Source organism: Rhynchophorus ferrugineus, unplaced genomic scaffold (genome assembly GCF_030347505.1).
Source record: "Rhynchophorus ferrugineus isolate W39M unplaced genomic scaffold, kcgeb_rfMv2 rfM3, whole genome shotgun sequence".
Lineage (NCBI taxonomy): Eukaryota > Metazoa > Arthropoda > Insecta > Coleoptera > Curculionidae > Rhynchophorus > Rhynchophorus ferrugineus.
In genome coordinates, this window is record NW_027472582.1 from 6366716 (window position 1) to 6385413 (window position 18698).

General features: G+C 32.5%; 1 protein-coding gene across 1 annotated transcript; it reads right to left on the reverse strand.

The window, feature by feature from the left end:
* Positions 1–564: 564 nt before the first annotated feature.
* On the reverse strand, positions 565–18134 carry LOC143193788 (ceramide synthase 6). Its single transcript, XM_076400174.1, has 6 exons — positions 17679–18134; positions 17417–17537; positions 17148–17350; positions 3359–3599; positions 3171–3289; positions 565–1974 (listed from the first exon to the last, which is right to left on the reverse strand). The coding sequence occupies exons 1-6, from the start codon at positions 17864–17866 to the stop codon at positions 1740–1742; spliced, it is 1107 nt and encodes a 368-aa protein (XP_076256289.1). The 5' UTR covers positions 17867–18134; the 3' UTR covers positions 565–1739.
* Positions 18135–18698: the final 564 nt, after the last annotated feature.

An 18698-nucleotide genomic window follows, 5' to 3' on the forward strand; every position in this document is an offset into this window, starting at 1 on the left:
TCTTTCGATATTCTCACGGTGTTAGCTAATTCAAGCAACTTCACTCTTGGATCATTTAAAACGAATTTTTAAATACTTTCTGGTGTTACCACCTCATTTTGGACGCCCACTGCGTCTATGCAGGTGTCTCTACGACAACGTTTGGAGTCAGCAAACTAACGTTTTATTATTGTTTTTGATGAAATCCTTATAACACTTTTCAAGCCATTGCTTCGCTTGAACGATATTTTGATCCTTTATTTTGAAAATAACCAAAGTAGTGTAACTCTAGACATAGTTAGAATATCATGAAATTTCAACAGCTCTCTTTTGAAGATTAGTACTAACTAGTAAAACGGTTAATGCAACAAAACTAGCGCCATCAATGTGTTAGACCCGGGACTTAAAATTCAACAGGTGGTCGTGATTAAAATCCATATTTATTATACGCCTCAATACTATTCTTCCTCAGCTTCTCAAAAGAAAATACAGGAAAAATTTACCATGAAAAAAATGTGTACTCACCTGGATATGTTTTTATGACTGTACAGTAAAACTGGTGGGTATAATAAAGAACGAGACTAGTCAAAATTGAAAATGTTTTATTACATAACACAACAGGTGAACCTGCTGTTTTGGTACATTTCCTTTCATTAAAAAATCTAAATTTCATTTATGATTGAACATTGATTTGTATTACGGATCTGCGTGATGTAAACCAAACTAAACAGAACTCAGAACCTATATCAAAAATTCGTTGACGTTCGAATATATAACCGACAGAAATTTGTAAATATCCAACCGAGACACAAAAACAAGACGCTCGTCTTATTTGGTGAGGATATAGGTCCTTAACATGAAGTGTGGTAAATAAAATGGATAATAGAAAAAGAAATATATAACAGAAAATGATATATCAAAAATAGTTATGCAACAATAACTAATATGGAAAAAAATAGTCCCAGATTATCGAAAATGTGCTTAGATATAAAAAATATATCAGTCTTCGAAGACTCCTTTCCTCTCACCGGAACAAAAATCTAAATCTGGTTCTATTGGCGTGGAGAGATAATGGAAGAGATAATCCGTATAAATCTAGGGGAACAATACTGATATGCCACCGGGACAGTTTCAACAAAACGGCCTTCCATACTCCCTCACAGATAATCTGAGAATGTAACAACATTATATATTAATAAATAAAGCAGAACATTTATCTTTGGATTTTCCAGGTGTACAATATTTGTACTCCAAGACTTTCAAACAATTTTCCTACAACTAAATCGTGTTAAATACTAGAACTCTCGTGTGATTTATAAAATATAGAACATTTCCATTGTATCAATAACATGTATCGACTCTACGCCGAGATAGACTCAAAAAACACACGGTGCACACACATTTTGGTAACCCCCCAACTGATCGAGAATAATACCGAAATTAAAAAGAAACTCACTAAAAATAAGGCTCAACACTTACACGAGAAAAACAGAATGAAACTACAACTCGCATGAATTCCTTTGGAACGAAAATGGAATACATCTCTTTTTGTTTTAAATGCATGAAGAAATTGGCGAAGGCGCTATATCGTTTTATATTGTGGTCAAATAACTTGCCTCATCACTCAGTGTTGATCACAATATAGAGCTAGTGCAATTTTATTTTCACGTACTGCTATATGAAACATATTTTAAAAAATCTGTATACTAAGAGTCTTGTAAAAAAAAACTCTTGCCGCTGAGTAATAAAAATATTCATTCTCATTGGGATTTTGTATGGTTCGTTAAAGAATTCGAATTGTTTGATTCCGTACTGTAGTCGTCGCTGCTGGACCGGATATCGCCCTCCATCTGGCCAGCGTTCAACGAGTTGTACACTATTTTTAATATAAGGTAAGTCCAGAATATGTGAAGAACCAGCAAGATGCAGAGTAAACTGTTGAAGATGTAGTAAGCCGGGAACATGGGGACTAATTTTGGTGCTTCTATTGAAGTACTGAAATAAACAAAAGATCATAATATTAATGTTGTTGAATATTAATTGGTACTGTATATAGTAAACTTGCCTAATTATTAGACCCAACCATTTTAATAAATTCTTTTATTTGGTGACCTGATTTCGAAAAATCCTTGCTCATATATATAATATTTTAATACTTCAATATCAAAAACAGTTTTAAAATGTATAACATTACATCATAGCAATACGAGGGTGGTTCAAATATGATGGAGACAAATACTCTGACAGATTTTCTAGATATTTCCCCTCACTAGTTACGCATTTTGTCCATCTTTCCGGAAGTTTTTGATGTCGGTATCGAAGAATTCCTTGGGCAACTCGGACCATGACAGTTCAATACATCATATTAAAAAGCACATTAAAAAAGTTAATTAAACCATTGTCTGGTCTGAATCACTGTTCTAGGTTTGTTCCTTATAAGAAACAAGTCAACATTATTTTTAAAACGACAGGACTTACAAGGTTAGCATTAATTTATTTGCATACTTAATTATATTGGAGACAATAGAGAAGAAGCAAGCAGAAAAGTGCAACACGCAAGTAATAGCATAAATAAGTGAACTCAGACGTGGATAATAAGTCAATAAGGGTAAATAGGTGCATATTGAATTGACCTATAATTAAACTGTTCATATACAAATTAATATGAATAATACTATTATCCCATATAATGCATATCAAAAAGAAAATAAAAGAACTTACTTAGAAGAAAATACAACTTATCCATACACAATAAGTTGCTGATATACAAACACTAAAATCTATATGGACCTATGGAATTCAGTTATGGGGATTGTTTTGTTTCAGAATAAAGTCTTGGGAAATAATGTGCATGCATCCAGATACTACAGGAACAATTACTTACATTGAGACCTTTAGATTCTAACTGTTATAGAGGAAATTAAGGGATGCGCAACAAGACATGAGGAATGTCTCCACTCCCATACAACTTTTGGGTACACTAAACTAGGACACAGACTCAGGAGAATCAAACCGTGCGCTCCCGTGTAATTGTGTAGGAAAGTTTACTAAATGGTAAAACACTGAAAAGTGTTGTTCTAGATAAGTACCTAGTTATAAGTCACTGTGAAGGCAAATTGTAAGTCGACAACGACTAGTAATAACATCAATAAAACTTGGATCTAAAAATATGGCAACAGCTAGTAACTTACTTGTAAATTATCCAAAACGGATAAAGTCCTATCCTCGTTACAATCCATAAAATTGTAAATATAGCAAATATAGTATCACAAACTTTTTGATATCCTGAATATTTGGCCATTTTCGCAGCCTGTGTAAAACAAAAAAAAAGAAAAGATCAATTTCGAATTAAATCGGCTCCAGATTCCAAATTGCTTACCTCTAAAAATATGTCAGCACAATCATGAACCACCAGAACCAAACTACCGATCCGGAAGACGTTCACTACCCAGGACAGAACCATCAACAGAATGGTGGCTATGTGATGGATGAACATCTGCCAGAAATCTTTGCGTTTAACGTCGAAGAACTGAGATACGCACAGGGACCAATAGAAGGCCATGCTGAATATGTAGTACAACCGAATGTCGTCCGTGACATTTTGATGAGGGAAGCCATTCCTGTAAAAAACAAATTACGTTAAAAAAATTTACTCATAAGTTATCTATAAGTTATATTGTTTTATTTTCTCTTTTTTTCTTAATAAAATTAAAAACGCTTGTAAAAGGGTTCTTTATATTACATTTATTATATTATAGAATATGAAAATTGTACCAAAAAATAGTAGTCCCATTGGAATTTGAGTCCCAAAGGAAATGTTCTTCAAATATACATAAACTTTACAAGAACTGGCAACGCCACGTACTAGACATTTCAAGAACTAGACTTCAAAAAATAGCTAAGTCTTACACTAAATTGACATTGACAAAAAGAAATTACGCAAATTAAACAAGGCCTGCAATTGTAGATTAGATTACTCTAATTTTTTCACGGAACTTTTTAAAAAATTAATTCTAATTACACTGGTATTTTTACATATCTGGCGCTTCGTAAAATCTAGTGATAAATTATGTAGTAGAACTGTTTCTTTATCAATCTTCCCGGAATGCAACAATTTATTTAATACTCAGGCATGAGACACGGTAAATTTTAAGAAGTTTGATTCAAATGAGATCGATTACGAAAATATTTCTTAAGTCTTCTTCAAGGTTTAATGGATATTTTACACGACTTAATTGCACTGGTTGACATCAAATATTGGGGCTAGTTCTGTTTCGCATTCTCTACATTCTAATTTTTAAATTCAGGCAACGTTGTAACGCAAAATATCGGCAGACGATTCTGAATGTGAAGCCAAATCACAAAATTTTACATCTAAAACGATATTAAAACGGAAAGTATGTTAAACATTATCAAACCAAGTTATTTAATTTTAAACAGTGTTATTTAAGATACTGTGTTACTTTCGTTCATTCCCGTTATTGTTAGAACTAGTAAAGAATTATGGCAAGTTTGGGTGAAAAAGATTAAGAGTAGTATGATCACGTAAAATTATATTTTAATTTTTTTATAGAGGGAACAAATTCATGTGTCCGCTTTATACGAACGTACATGTGCAGCTGTGAAAGAAAAACCAGACATATGCGAAAACTTCATCCCAACATAGATTAACAAAAATCGCCTGTTAGAAGATATTTAGAATTTCAAACTCAGCGTTTGATTTAATTTGATACCTGGTGAACAGAGAACGGGTTAAGAAAAATTTTTCTTGCTTAAGGACTGATAGTAATTGATTAATGATTGTACTAAAGGTAATTCTAAAATTTATTAAGATTTTTTTGTAAATTTTAATGGTAATAACTTCTGATTCATTTCAGGTTCCTTTAGTAAATGCATTTCGTAACAAAATACTAACCGAATATTCTACGTAATAAATACCTTAATAAAATAAGCAGTTTTACTTAAAATTTCTTAATTGCATTCTTTTAATCAGCTTAGTGTATTTATTGCAATATATATTTTAGGTGAAAAATATGGAAAAAAGAAAAAGACTATATGAATACATAAATGAATGAAGTTAAAATGAAACTGACTATATAACTTGCATAGAGAGAACACATAGAACAAATAAAAGAAATTATGAATTATTAACAGTAAATTTGTAAACATTTTAAGGCATTATATTAAATTAAGATGTTTAATATATTAATAAATAAATATTAATATGTTTAAAGTTTAGTGTAATAAGATATTTGACTATATGACATTTTGTTCTTTGAACTTTGTATCAATTATTTTGATTATTTACTTTATAGACTTACATTTTGAAAAATTAGTTAACGTAATGTTTGTAAATACATTCCCTTAATACACATTATTTCTAAATTGCGAAAAATAATTTACTTAATTGTATTCGTTATTGTTTTAATATACATGCAAAAGTAAAATATCAATTTCAAAATTGTGTTATTCATATAATTCTCTGTTCTAATATACAATCAGGTATTACTTCATTTATTATTCCATATTTAGATTTATAACATGAAAATAAGGCCGATGCAACATGATTTGACTAACATATGATTTCGAAACGTGATATGTGAAAAACAATAAATGCCCTTTTAAAGTGAAAAAATTATCACCTAATGGAACAGTCTTTCAAACATTAGTCATCATGTCTATTGAGATAAGGATATTGAAAAACAAAATTACTTTACATATGTTTTTTATATGTTCCTTCGTGAATCATTTAATATTAGTGAATAACACTTACGAAATAATGTCTAAATATTGAGAGGACCGAATCATAAATATACGAATGTATAAGTAATTAAAATGGTTCGTCATGCTTTTTTGCTAAAACATAGGAAGTTTCTATCTGTAGCCCTTCCAATAAAACAGCATATGCACATCATCAAAATCTATGATGTCAACACTACTAACCATTATCACTAAAGAACCTTGCATTTTGCTAAGACATATGGTAACATGGTCCATTAATACCAACCCAAATCTAATTTTATAGGATAATTGAAATGTTCCGACGCATCAGATAGCATTCTACCTCTTTTTAACTAGTATTAAATAAGAGAAGGAAAAATCCATTTAGGGTTTAAAACGAATTTTATATTTTTACAAACTGCAATTGGAGGTACACTCGACGTCATCTATGACGCGCATCGGCTGTTTTATCGGACGAGTTACAGACGGGTTTATAGAGTACAGTTAACTCGGTAGAGATATTCAGCAAGCAACACTACAAGTGGTAATGTTACAAAACGAGAATAGAATTTTGACGGGGTTAGGTTTGAATTTGGTTTCTTGAACAATGTAATCCAAGATGCTCATAGATCCGACAATACGTTCAGTTATTATGTTAAGTTTGAGGTGTATATTATTGTGATTAAAAATATTTTTTATTTTAAGCTTTATTGTGAAAAATCAGTACAAATGTGCTGCTCAGGTTACAACTAGAGAATACGGCAGCGGATGGGGTAGTACCTCTCATTTTAATATTTCCAGGTATATTTTCAACGGTTTTGCAACATATGGTCTAGCGTCGTCTTGCTGAAGAGCAACATTGCCTTTTTTTCTCGTTTTTTGGGTCGTTTCTCGCGCAGTGATCGGCTAAAATGCATCAATTAATAAGTAATCGATGGCGATTTCCATTGATGATTTCATTAGGTTTTAGCAGCTCATAGTATACCTCAACAAATTGATCCCATCAAATGCACAACATTACCTTGAACTTATTCTGCTTTGTCGTTTATGCATGACCAAGCATATACGATGCATAGTAGAAGTAGCATTTCACATCTGCCTCTTCAGACGCCTTTCAATGTATTTTGGCTTCAACTCATACGGTACAAAATATGCAAACTTTTGGATCATTCCCATGTTCTTTAAGCAATTGGAAATAATTTCTTGTGTCACTCTCAACGATTCTTCTCGCGTTTTACACGGATCATTATCGAGTAATGTGATCAAATACTCGTCTTTAATTTTATCTGACGGTCCAGAACGCCTTTTGCCTTCGGTGTCAAAATCGCCACTTTTAAAACGTCGAAACCAGTATACACATGTTGAATTCGACGGAGTATGGGGGTCATAAGCCTCGTACAGCATTCGACGCCTTTTTCTTTTGAATAAAATTGAAGTAAAAAAGTAAAACGCAATTTAGTCGGACAAATAGATATTTTCAACGCACTGAAATTTTTTTGTGGAGTGACTTCAACACGAAGTTGGTTACAAATGTACGGGACGCGATTTAATATGCAGTAATACAAAATTTTGTTCAAATATGCGTATAATTTACAAGAAGTGGCAACGTCGCAAATCCGAATTCTTGTGCGCGTGCTCGGATCTTCTGGGTATTACAGTCTTGTTAGAAAGTGTCGATCTAGACGGGCTTATAGACCTGATATTTTTCTAATATACTTATAATTTAGGAGAACTCGCAAAGTCGCAAGTCCGAATGATAGTATGCGCGTGCCCGGACCGTCGATAATGACACTCTTGTTAGAAAGTGTCGATCTAAACGGGTGTTATAGCTGCCGAACGGAAGGTGGATTCTTCATCGAATTTACGTCGCACGTACAGAAGTGGGCCGTTTAAATCAACGTCCGCGCGTCTAAAAGAACGTTATGTATGCTCCGCACACCACCGCGGACGTCATCGTTTATTCCATACCGCCCGACGGGGCGGCGTTACAGGTGGAACGTCACTCGATCCGTACACAAAATCGTAGGACAGAAAAAAATTATCGATAAGACATCTTATCGCGCCAGTTAATTACGACGAAAGCTCGCTTCAGTACCGAGTCGCGCACCTCGACGAACGAACCTTTTTTTATTTCGTTCCCGAAAACGTTCAGTATCCGTGAACATGTTGCGACGCGCCAAATCCTTCATCCAACGGAAGAAACACGACGACGGCGACAAAGACCTGCCGGAATCCGCACACCTGAAACGCCGAGGCAGCATCAAAGTGGTGAGACAACACCGGGAACCCGACAATGCGAAAAAAATCACGCCGAGCAACGACAACCGGGACCTCGCCAGGACCCATTCCCGATCTCAGGAGAATATTCACCGTAAGCCACCGGTCCCGCCCAGGATCAACGCCGACACCCAACGGGAACCCGTCAAGAAACAGGCGACGCCCGGGGAGTTTAAGTCATGGCCCCACGAAGGTAAATCGGCGGGTTCGAACATGATAATGAGAAGCAACCCGCTGTACAGGTCGGAGAGGAGCGTCCTGAAGCAGCCGACGCGAGAAAAGACCTCCACGGACGAGCCTCCATGGAAACCGCCCAACACCGTCCGCGAACTAGTGACTTCCATTAACAAACTATACCTGGACGAAGAATCACAACATTCTCGGAACCCCGCCGCCTCCGCCAAAAAGCCGCCAGCGACTAACAAACGACTTTATCATCAGACCGAATTCTGATAAGTTTCTGGTAGCTACGAATAACAATGTGTGATATAATTCTAACCTAAATTAGTAAGTTTCTCGCCGGATACGATCAACGTTGGCTGTATTATGCGTTTATGTCAATATTGTATTTGTAATGATGATAAAGGCGGCATCGAAGCCAACAATTTTAACTTGAGCCCGTTTCGGGAACTTTTTATTATTCATTTACCAGTGGTAATTACGATGACAAAATATACACGTCTGCTAGTCAAAGCGATGGCTGTTTAGCATTCTATTTATTTTAATGGAACGACATTTCCTTGAATAATAAACTTTTTTTACGATATATTGTTTCGTATTTTTTAGGAACCCTTTAATATAGTCATTTTAGTATTTTTAGTTCAAAAACACGAACCGATTCGTATGTTTAAGTGTTACATATATTAAGTCTATATTTAGCTGTGTAAAAAACGCGTAAAAACACGATGCGATATAATTAAAATTAATATGAAATACATTTTGAGATATATTTTGATATACTCAGAAAAATGGCGAATGCGCTTCCAGAATGTTATCAATTGATAAGATTTGAAGAGAGATACCTTAATGAATAACAGATTATATATAAAATATGATTTATACCGATGTTATTAAGTAGAAACACTGTATTTTATTGTATTTGTTGTCATATGAAATATGTATTTATATAAAATAAAATTTTAAAAATGGTGAATGCCCTTTATTATCGATACGTTCTGAAGAGATTCATTACTGAATAAGAAATTCTAATAAAACTCGATGTTTTTAAGTACAAACACTGATTTTTTAGAATAAATTTCCAGTAGAGTAGAATATTATAAAATATTAATCGATATAAAATATAAATGAGAAAAAATGGTGGATGCGCGTTTGAGATTTTTATTAATGGATCGGATTTGAGGGGCCCCATCACTGAATCACTGAATAACAGATTCCGTATCAAACTTGATGCTATTATGTACAAACACTATATGTTTATAATTTTGAATTTTTTTTGAAAACGAACGTGTCCAAAGTTGTTAGCTGTAAGTTCTTTTCCTCATAATTCCATAAAATATGTGGAAAACTGATAAATTTTGGTGCATCTAAGGCTTTTTCCTATAGGAAAGGGGAAAATTTGCAATAAAATCAAGCGGGGAAGCTCTAAGTATATGACATACGTTCGATAAACCTTCCCTTACTCAGAAAAAAATGGCTGTCTCAGATTTTCGTAGACGTAACAAGTTATTGTTATTGAAAAATATTACGCGCTTTTTACTAGCGGTAGGTACTTGCGTGCTACAAATGTCACCATTCAAATAGTTTTAAAAATAAAGGTTGTTTTTTTAGTAATGCATTATTGAAACTAAATAATTAAAGGTGTGTCTAAGATGGTTAAATATGGAAATCCAAGTGTGCAATATTGTAATCATAATTTCAAATAAAATAATATTTGCCTAATAACTTTTCCATATACCCCAAAAAAATATCAAGGCATTATTTCAGCTAATTTTTTGTATTAAAAGGAATTTAAAAATGGACGACTAAAATGTCCTAAAATTAAATTGTAAATGATAAATAGTAACATACTTTTGACTGACATACTAGGTAATACTTTGGACTGGTATGATAAGTAATACTTTTTTGATAAACTTTCACGATTTTTGTCCAAGCCTTTTGTTTGTCAAAACTTTTTTCCTAAAATCTTGAAAACTAAATTTAGGTTGCAAAGATTTCAGAAATTGCATCGATTCCCAAAGATTCGAAGAAGTTTTTGCAGTAGCAGTTGTTAAATTTCTTTTAAAAATATTAACGGTAAAGAGGCGAATAAAGTATATTAAATATTTGTAATAAATATATTTTCTGATAGGAAAACTTTAATATTCAACAATTTATTTCAATGGCTATTAAGAAGATCACAAGTTTTCATTTGTTGACCAATAGACCAACTTAACAGAATGTGTTCAACTTTTAAAGCCCATTGAAATAATGACCACCGAGTTATCTGGTGAAAGATATCCCATGATATCTTTAACTATATGGTTAATAAGAGAACTGCAACATTCCATCAAATCCAGGATTTTAACAAGTGAATGGAGAAAAAAATTACAAAATTGTCTATTAGATGTCCAATAAAAGACTGGCAATTTTAGAAATGAACATGATATGCGGGAAATCCACATTTTTAGATCCTAGATTTTAAAAAGCAGGATTTAGTATTGTAAATAATGCTGAGGCGATACAAAAAGTTATCATAAAAGAGGTAGCTTCCATTCTAACTTCAAAAAATACAAATATAGTTCCACAACTCGAAATTCAAGACACAACTACTGACCAAGAATGTATTGACATCTGGAGGTATTTTGATTTAAAAAAATGGCTAGAATGAACTAATTACTGCAAGTACTGCAGCAACTTTACTTTTTTTCAGTTTTTCAAAATCGGCTCACGGGAGAAAAGTTGAACATGATAATATTCCTTAACAGTAATTTAAAATATTTCCGTTCAAAAATAAATAAAACTTTTATTTAAAAATGGTCAGGTAGTTATTGTACGATCATTTTTAAGTTCGTCATGGATTAGATTTTTCAATGATAGGTATACGTTTACATTTTATTTAGTATTTATGGTTATTGAACATCTGTAGTCTTTAGGTTTTGTTTAAGTTGTATCGTACCATTTATATTTATTATTAAAATTCACTGCTGCAAGCATTTATTTCCGTCCTTTCCTATCTCACAATTTATACGGACCAGAATTCCTACATCTTCGTCTGACATCACGAATGGAAAAAAAACAGTCGAACCGTGCATTTGACTGAAAATAGTTATTACTATTTTCGGTCGCTATTTTTCTTCACTATCGACTATTTCAATTGATATTTATTAAAGTCATTTGAATGTTAAAACTTCTTTCTTTAAAGTTTGAGCGAATAATAATCTTAAAATTTATTAACGATAAATACAATTATTATTCAATTTAAAAAGGGTGCGATGATTAAATTAAAATGTTAAATGATCACCTGTTAAGTACACCTGCGCTGAACTAGCCCATCATATAATAGAAATAGTCCATTTCTCTGTAGTTTTTACTAGGGATGCCAAAAAATATCGATATATCGATAATCTATATCAATATTTTCTTAAAAATATATAAAAATAACTATAATATATAACTATAAATATAATATATAATAAACCTTTAAAATTACGTTATTTTTTAAAATCTAGGTCAAGATTTGTCTGGGCCGATATATCAATATACTTGTTTATCGATATTTTTTTGAAATATCGATATACCGATGTTTTTCACTGCGGCCAACATCTCTACTCTCTACTTGAATTAAACAAATCAATTAATTCCAAGAATTGCACGTATAAGGTTGAAAGTCACTACAATACAGAAGTGTTGCTCCGGTTATAAATAAAATAAATGGATGCTAAACTACGTAGTAGAAAAACGTATTTAAATTCTATATTTAATGAGGTGATTGCCAATTAAATATCAAAAGTCACAGTTTCATAATACGATATGTTTGCAAATAAAACGCGAAATGATGAATTCGTTTTGAGTTGTATGTTATATTTTTTCAAGATGCTTAGAAAAAATGGCGGATGCGCATTTTTTAATTTATAAAATTTACTACTGATTACTTAACACTACTGATCACTAAAAAATATAAAAGCATACGTAAGACTCCTAGAAAAATATTGTTTTTATAAACTCACGTAATTTCAAGAACACCATTTTACAGGGGAAAGGCAAAATAATGTAAACTAGTGATCGCCCTGTGGTTGAGATTGGACCACAATTTCTTAAGTTAATCATGTTTCTCTCATAATGAAGTAAAGATAATAATTTTAACAGTATTTTCAATATAAGATCAGAAATGTATTTGATATATAACATTAATTAAAAAAATAAATAATTACATAAACTATTTTAATTTTAAATTGCATTTAATTAAATCTAATCAACAAAGTATTATAAGTAAGATTATTTTCAGAACTGTAACAACTTCAGAGCATCAATCAAATTAAATCCAACATTACGGGAATAACCGAAAGTAACACAAAATCAAAATGGTGTATATATATATATATATATATATATATATATATATATATATATATATAAACATAAAAAATGTCAATTCAGAAACGACTCTATATCAGAAACGAACTACATGAACCTGACCTTGCTCTCGCTATACCACCGGCACATTGAACCTCTTTAAAAATAAAAAGTCGATAGATTATCTGGAAAAAATGTGCACAAATAATTGTATCACACATATTCTCGATAATTCTTGTTTAATTTCTTCGGAAACTGGCGTTGCATTGAAACATAATTAACAGAAGACAAAAAAATGCATCCGTTTATTGGTGAAATTGTTACATTCCATGAAAGTAAAATAACTAAAATCTTATGGATATTACTGATAAATGAAAAGGTGTTTGATTAGCACATCACTCCCTAGAGGCTCGTAAATCAAAAGATTTATAAGTAGACTTCTGATATTTCTCCTAGTGATTATAAGAGAAGCTAAACTGAGTTTAATTTTTGAATATTTTCTTTATATCTGGGGAAAAATATTTTTATTTTCGTGGAACATTATTAATTAATGGAAAATATTAGAGAGATTGTCTGCTATCAATGGCTGTCAAACATCTGGTAAAGTCGTAATTTCGTCACCGTAGAGCTTCTGAGATTTCTTGGCAACAAACTGAAGCAATTAATTTGACGCTAACTTTCCATAATTAACCATTACATTAGTATTCTATGGTCAATATCTTTAAAATATCAACGAAATTTCGACCAACTTTAACACTAGCTACACATTAACACTAACTACTTTAACACAAAAAATATTTTCAGTGCGTTGCAAATGTGTGAATTTGTATCGAGTAAATCGGATTTAAGGGAAATTTTCCTCTCTTACTTCAATTTGAATAAAAAGGCGCCTGAATGTCATCGAATGCGGTATGAAGCTTATGACAACTATGCTCTATCGATTGCAACATGTGAATATTGGTTTCAAAGTTTCGAAAGTGGTGATTTTCGACCGATTTGACGCCGTAGACTGAGCATTCTCGACAGCCAACAAATTGAAGACGCGGATTTGAAGGCATTCCTCGATGAAACCATCAATGGGGATCGCTATCGACTACAAATGATCCGTTCTTGAGCTGAGTTCTGCGCGAAAAAAGGCCGAAACATAAGCAAAGATGACAATATTATTCTTCAGCATGACGACACTCGACCACAGGTTGCTAAACCGGCGAAAACATACTTGGAAACATTAAAATGGGAAGTGCAACCCCAACCGTCATATTCTTCAGACCTTGCTCCTTCTGATTACTACTTGTTCCGACATATGACTCGTGGCCTGTCTAAAACGCGCTTCACTTCCTATGAAGATACCAAAATGGAATCCGTGGATAGCCTCAAAAAATCCATTGTTCTTTCGATAGAATCCAAAAAGAAAGCCTGAAAGAGGGGAAAAAGTAACGGCTATTGATGGACGATACTTTGAATAAAACACATTGTACCGATTTCTCACGTCACGTCAGCTTCAAATTAAAGAAAAATCCCTAATATAGACCTAAAGATATGCGACTTTAAATCCATCTATTAGGAAAACCCAAAATAACTTTTTATCAAATATATATTTCATAAAATCTATATATACTTCTGTAATAATTTTTATTGTTAATATATATTATTTATTCAGCAGTTAAAGATACAAAATTTAAAACGTTAATTTTTGGACAGATCTAAGCCGTCTCCGCTTTTATTTATACACACGGCGTCCTACATTTAAAATATTTTAGAAATGATCGACATATAAGACATACAACTTGAGTATGATTTAAGTTACTGCGGTTCAAGATACCATCATTATTCTAAAATGATCGTGGCCTAAAAAACAGCAATTAGTTGAATAAACTCGAGTATTTTACCCAGTCGCCCCCCATGATGCAAAACCTTATACAACTTTCTTCAAAAAACCCAATACATTAGATTGTTTCAATAAGAATCAGTCTGTAGCGGGCAACTAAAATTAAACTGGTTGTATTTTTCTTTAGATTTTTTCAAATTACTAAAGTGACATTAAAACCAAATAAAAAACGCCCATTAGAAAAACCCTGTGGACTTATATCAATATATTATATCCTCTTATATTAACACCAGTAAACAATTGTGAACTTTTGTTATTATGAAAAAAATTGATAAAAAGGAATTTAGCGTGTTGATAAAATTTTGCTTTTTGAAGGGAAAATATACAGTTGAAGCAAAAAATTGTCTTGATGCCGAGTTTCCGGACACTGCGCCAACAAAATCAACCATCAAGGATTGGTAGGCTAAGTTTAGACGTGGTGAAATGAGCACCGAAGACGGTGAACGTAGTGAACGCCCATAAGAGGATGTTAGCGACGAAAACATTAAAAAAATCCACAAAATTATTTTGAATCACCGCAAATTGAAATTGAATGAAATAGAAGACACTATAAAGATATCAACTGAACGTACACATGATTTCATTCACGAATATTTGGGTATGAGAAAGCTTTTGACCAAAAACAATGACGAGTTGATGATTCGGAGCAGTGTTTGAAGATGATCAAGCTTAACAAACCCGAAACATGGCTCCATCATTTAACTCCGAAGTCCAATCGGCAGTCATCCGAGTGGACTGCACACGATGATCCTGCTCCAAACCGTGGGAAAACGCAACAGTCGGCTGGCAAAGCTATGGCGTCTGTATTCTGGGATGCGCATGGAATTACATAGCGTTATTGGACCGTTTGAAGGATGAAATCGCCGAAAAACGGACGCATTTGAAGAAAAAGAAAGTGGTGCTTCACCAAGACAATGCACCATGTCAAAAATCCATGAATTGGGCTTCGAATTGCTTCCTCATCCACCGTATTCTCCAGATCTGGCCCCCAGCGACTATTTCCTGTTCTCAGATCTCAAAAGATTGCGCGCTGGGAAGAAATTTTCGTCGAACGAAGAGGTGATCGTCGAAACTGAGGCCTATTTTGAAGCAAAGGACAAATCGTACTACCTAAATAGTATCGAAAAGTTGGAATTATATTGAATAAAAAAAGTGTTTTACTACGGTAGGCCGGGGACTTTTCAATTGACCTGTTATAGCTGAGTAAACTCCACTTTTTCTTTCATCACTCCACATACTTGCCAAGTCTGTTAATTATAATTTTCAAGGAATCTTTAGACGATAATATTTGGACTTTATTTTGAACCATATTTTAAAACCAGTTTAATATTTTTATCCCACAATATATACACATAAATTATTCACCATTGACTGACACACCTAAATAAATATTAAACCCTAAAAATGTTAGATAAATAGAAATTATAATATATTAAAACATAGTAACCATGGTTCGCACACATTGTTCATCTGTTTCTATATGAAACAATGTTAAAACAAAATCGCCTGATTCTCATCTCAGCAAGGCTGATAATTGATGTAAATATTGTATACTCATCGGGCTATTTAATCGCTTATGATTCACCATTAAATTATCAACAAGGTTCTTGATTGAGTGTATCTGAGATTAGCGAAGTCATGTATATATATATATATATATATATATATATATATATATATATATATATATATATATATATATATATATATATTTCAAGAAAATTCTACAACTATTAGAATCTGCATGAGTACTTTAGTATTTTGGTGTGTCAATAAACATTTACCGAGAAAAATTGGTTCAATTACGTTGTGTGGTTTGTATTATCTGTAGTTTGATTTGAAAAAATCTGTTTCCGAAGACCATGAAACACTTTTAGAAATTTAGGAAACAATCAAAATGTTTAAACAGTTTAAAATGTCCACCTATTGAAAAAAATTATCTCAGAAATAGACAATTTTAACGACAAAGTCATCGCAAAATCTACCAATAGTCAATAACCTAGATTTAATCTGTCTATATAAATAAAAATGAATGACTATGTTGCAAAGCACACAAGGCTGGGTAAGTTTGGTTATTTTTTTTCAAATGTCCTTTGAAAAAAGTTCTTATGAACTAAATATATAATAAAAGTAATGCACAAGATTTGTCCACTACTTGCTAATACTGGTCTTTTCCACGACAACATATTCAAACCCATCAACTGATTTTGCTAAATAAAAACCATTTAAATCCAGTGGAGTACTATCACCATAGTTTCACACAAAAGTTTAAAATATGAAATTTAATGGTTAAAGCCCATAACTTCGAAATTACGACCAATACATGGCATTGAATTAATTCCTGCTCTAATACAAAGTATTTTTAATTGATTCAAATATATTCAGGTACATGTATTTTGTATAAAAACTAAACTGTAAAATAATTTATTTTCAATTTTTAAATGTCATAAAACAAGCAGTACACCAGTTAACCAAAATCATTTGTTTAATACTCTCTCAATGTTGAGATAATTTCCACTTTTATTGCCTAAAAATACTCAAACTAATAAAATAAATAATCAAGAACGTTGGAATAATAATAAATTTTACGCGATTCAATTGTTCAGTTTGTCTTATAGCTTACCTTATCATAGCACTTAGTACTATCGATGTGCTTGATAAAAATTAAGATACTTATTTCGAGGAAACAAATTTGTTTTCTATAAAGCCTACTTATATAACTATGTAATCAAGCTTCTTTACAAATTAAAAACTTTGAAACTTAACTTACCAGCACTCGTTTATATCCCACAGCCAAGCTTTATCCCACAATATGATGATGCCATATGAGAAACTAAATATATAATAGACACATCTCCAAGCATTTTCGCAGAATTTCGTTAGTGTGGAAGGCTTGTTCTGGCCCTTTCTCAATCTCAGCCATCTCTCTATCTGACGTTCGGTTTGATCCAATTGCTTGGCTAAACCTTGAATCTGTAAATGGGATGTTGGCAATTAAGAACCGTCCGCGTGGGGGGAATGGTAAATGTATGCACCCACCTGTTTCTGTTCCCATTTTTTCGACTGATTATATGCTTTTTCTAATACTGGATTGGGCGGAGCTTTTTTTGGTCTACTATTCTTAATTCCTAAGCTTAATCCTACAGGTGCGAACCAATATCTGAAACATCGCAATTATTACCACCGTAATCTAAATTCTAAGGACAACTGAGTAAATAACGCACGAAAACCGAATGTAACATGATAAAAGCCAAAGCAAATACAGTGGATATGAAAACAAAATCGTCATAACCTCACTTACTTTTCGAATAAATAACGAATTAACAAAAGAACAAGGGCCAATGGAAGTGGATACCATAGGTCTCTGTGATCTGCATGCCGAATTTCGGTGCTTGATTCCGGAGAAATATCGGCCCAGGTCGTGTTTGGAGGTAACCAGACCGAAGGCGACCAAAATGTATCTAAAGCTCTTCTATAGAAAGACGTCATTATTTTAATATAAATTAATAACGTTAGTTTTGCTTATTATCTGTCCGTAGATTATCTAAGCATATTTTAAAACGGTCAAAATAAACACTTTTTCGAAAATTTTCACCGGATAATGTTGACTACACCCTCGCTCATGACGTTTGACGCTCTTGACGGCCCGCGATGTTGGCAACTGTGAACGGATCGTGACTGAAATTTGTTATATACGACCGGCGTGTATATGAATTCAGTTATTAGTTAAATTTCCGCTTTTATATAACATTACGGTTCTTATCTGTAGGTACGACTACGTTTATATCTATAGTCTTAAAACGTAACATCCCATTGAGAGTGACCAATAAAAAAATCCTAGGGATATTTTTTTTGTCAAAGATAACGCATTTTTTACATTACCAATGAAAAATATTATAAAAAATAATTTAATTGTTGCTATATTCGATAATTATAGGTTAGGTTATATTTTGCGTTTTTACTTTTAATGACAGTTATTAGTAATCAAACACCTAATTCAGTTTTAATGAGTCATGCATTTTTTTAAAATACATTTTATCTATATATGTCAGTTAAAAGTAAATAAGCGGTCTTAATTTAAAAATATATATATATTAATCAGAAAAAGTAAACCAATCTATGAGATACGGAAATCCATTTGGGTAGATTATATTTTTTTTGATATTTGTTATTGAAAAATATATTTTAATAAAAGGTGCAGTTAATTATTTTTATGTCTGTTAATTTTTGCAGCATTTAGAGTCTGCATTGTGGTTTAATCCTCATTTCAACGTTAACCACAAAAAGATACTCGGCCAAATGGTGCCAGGTTTTCAAATAA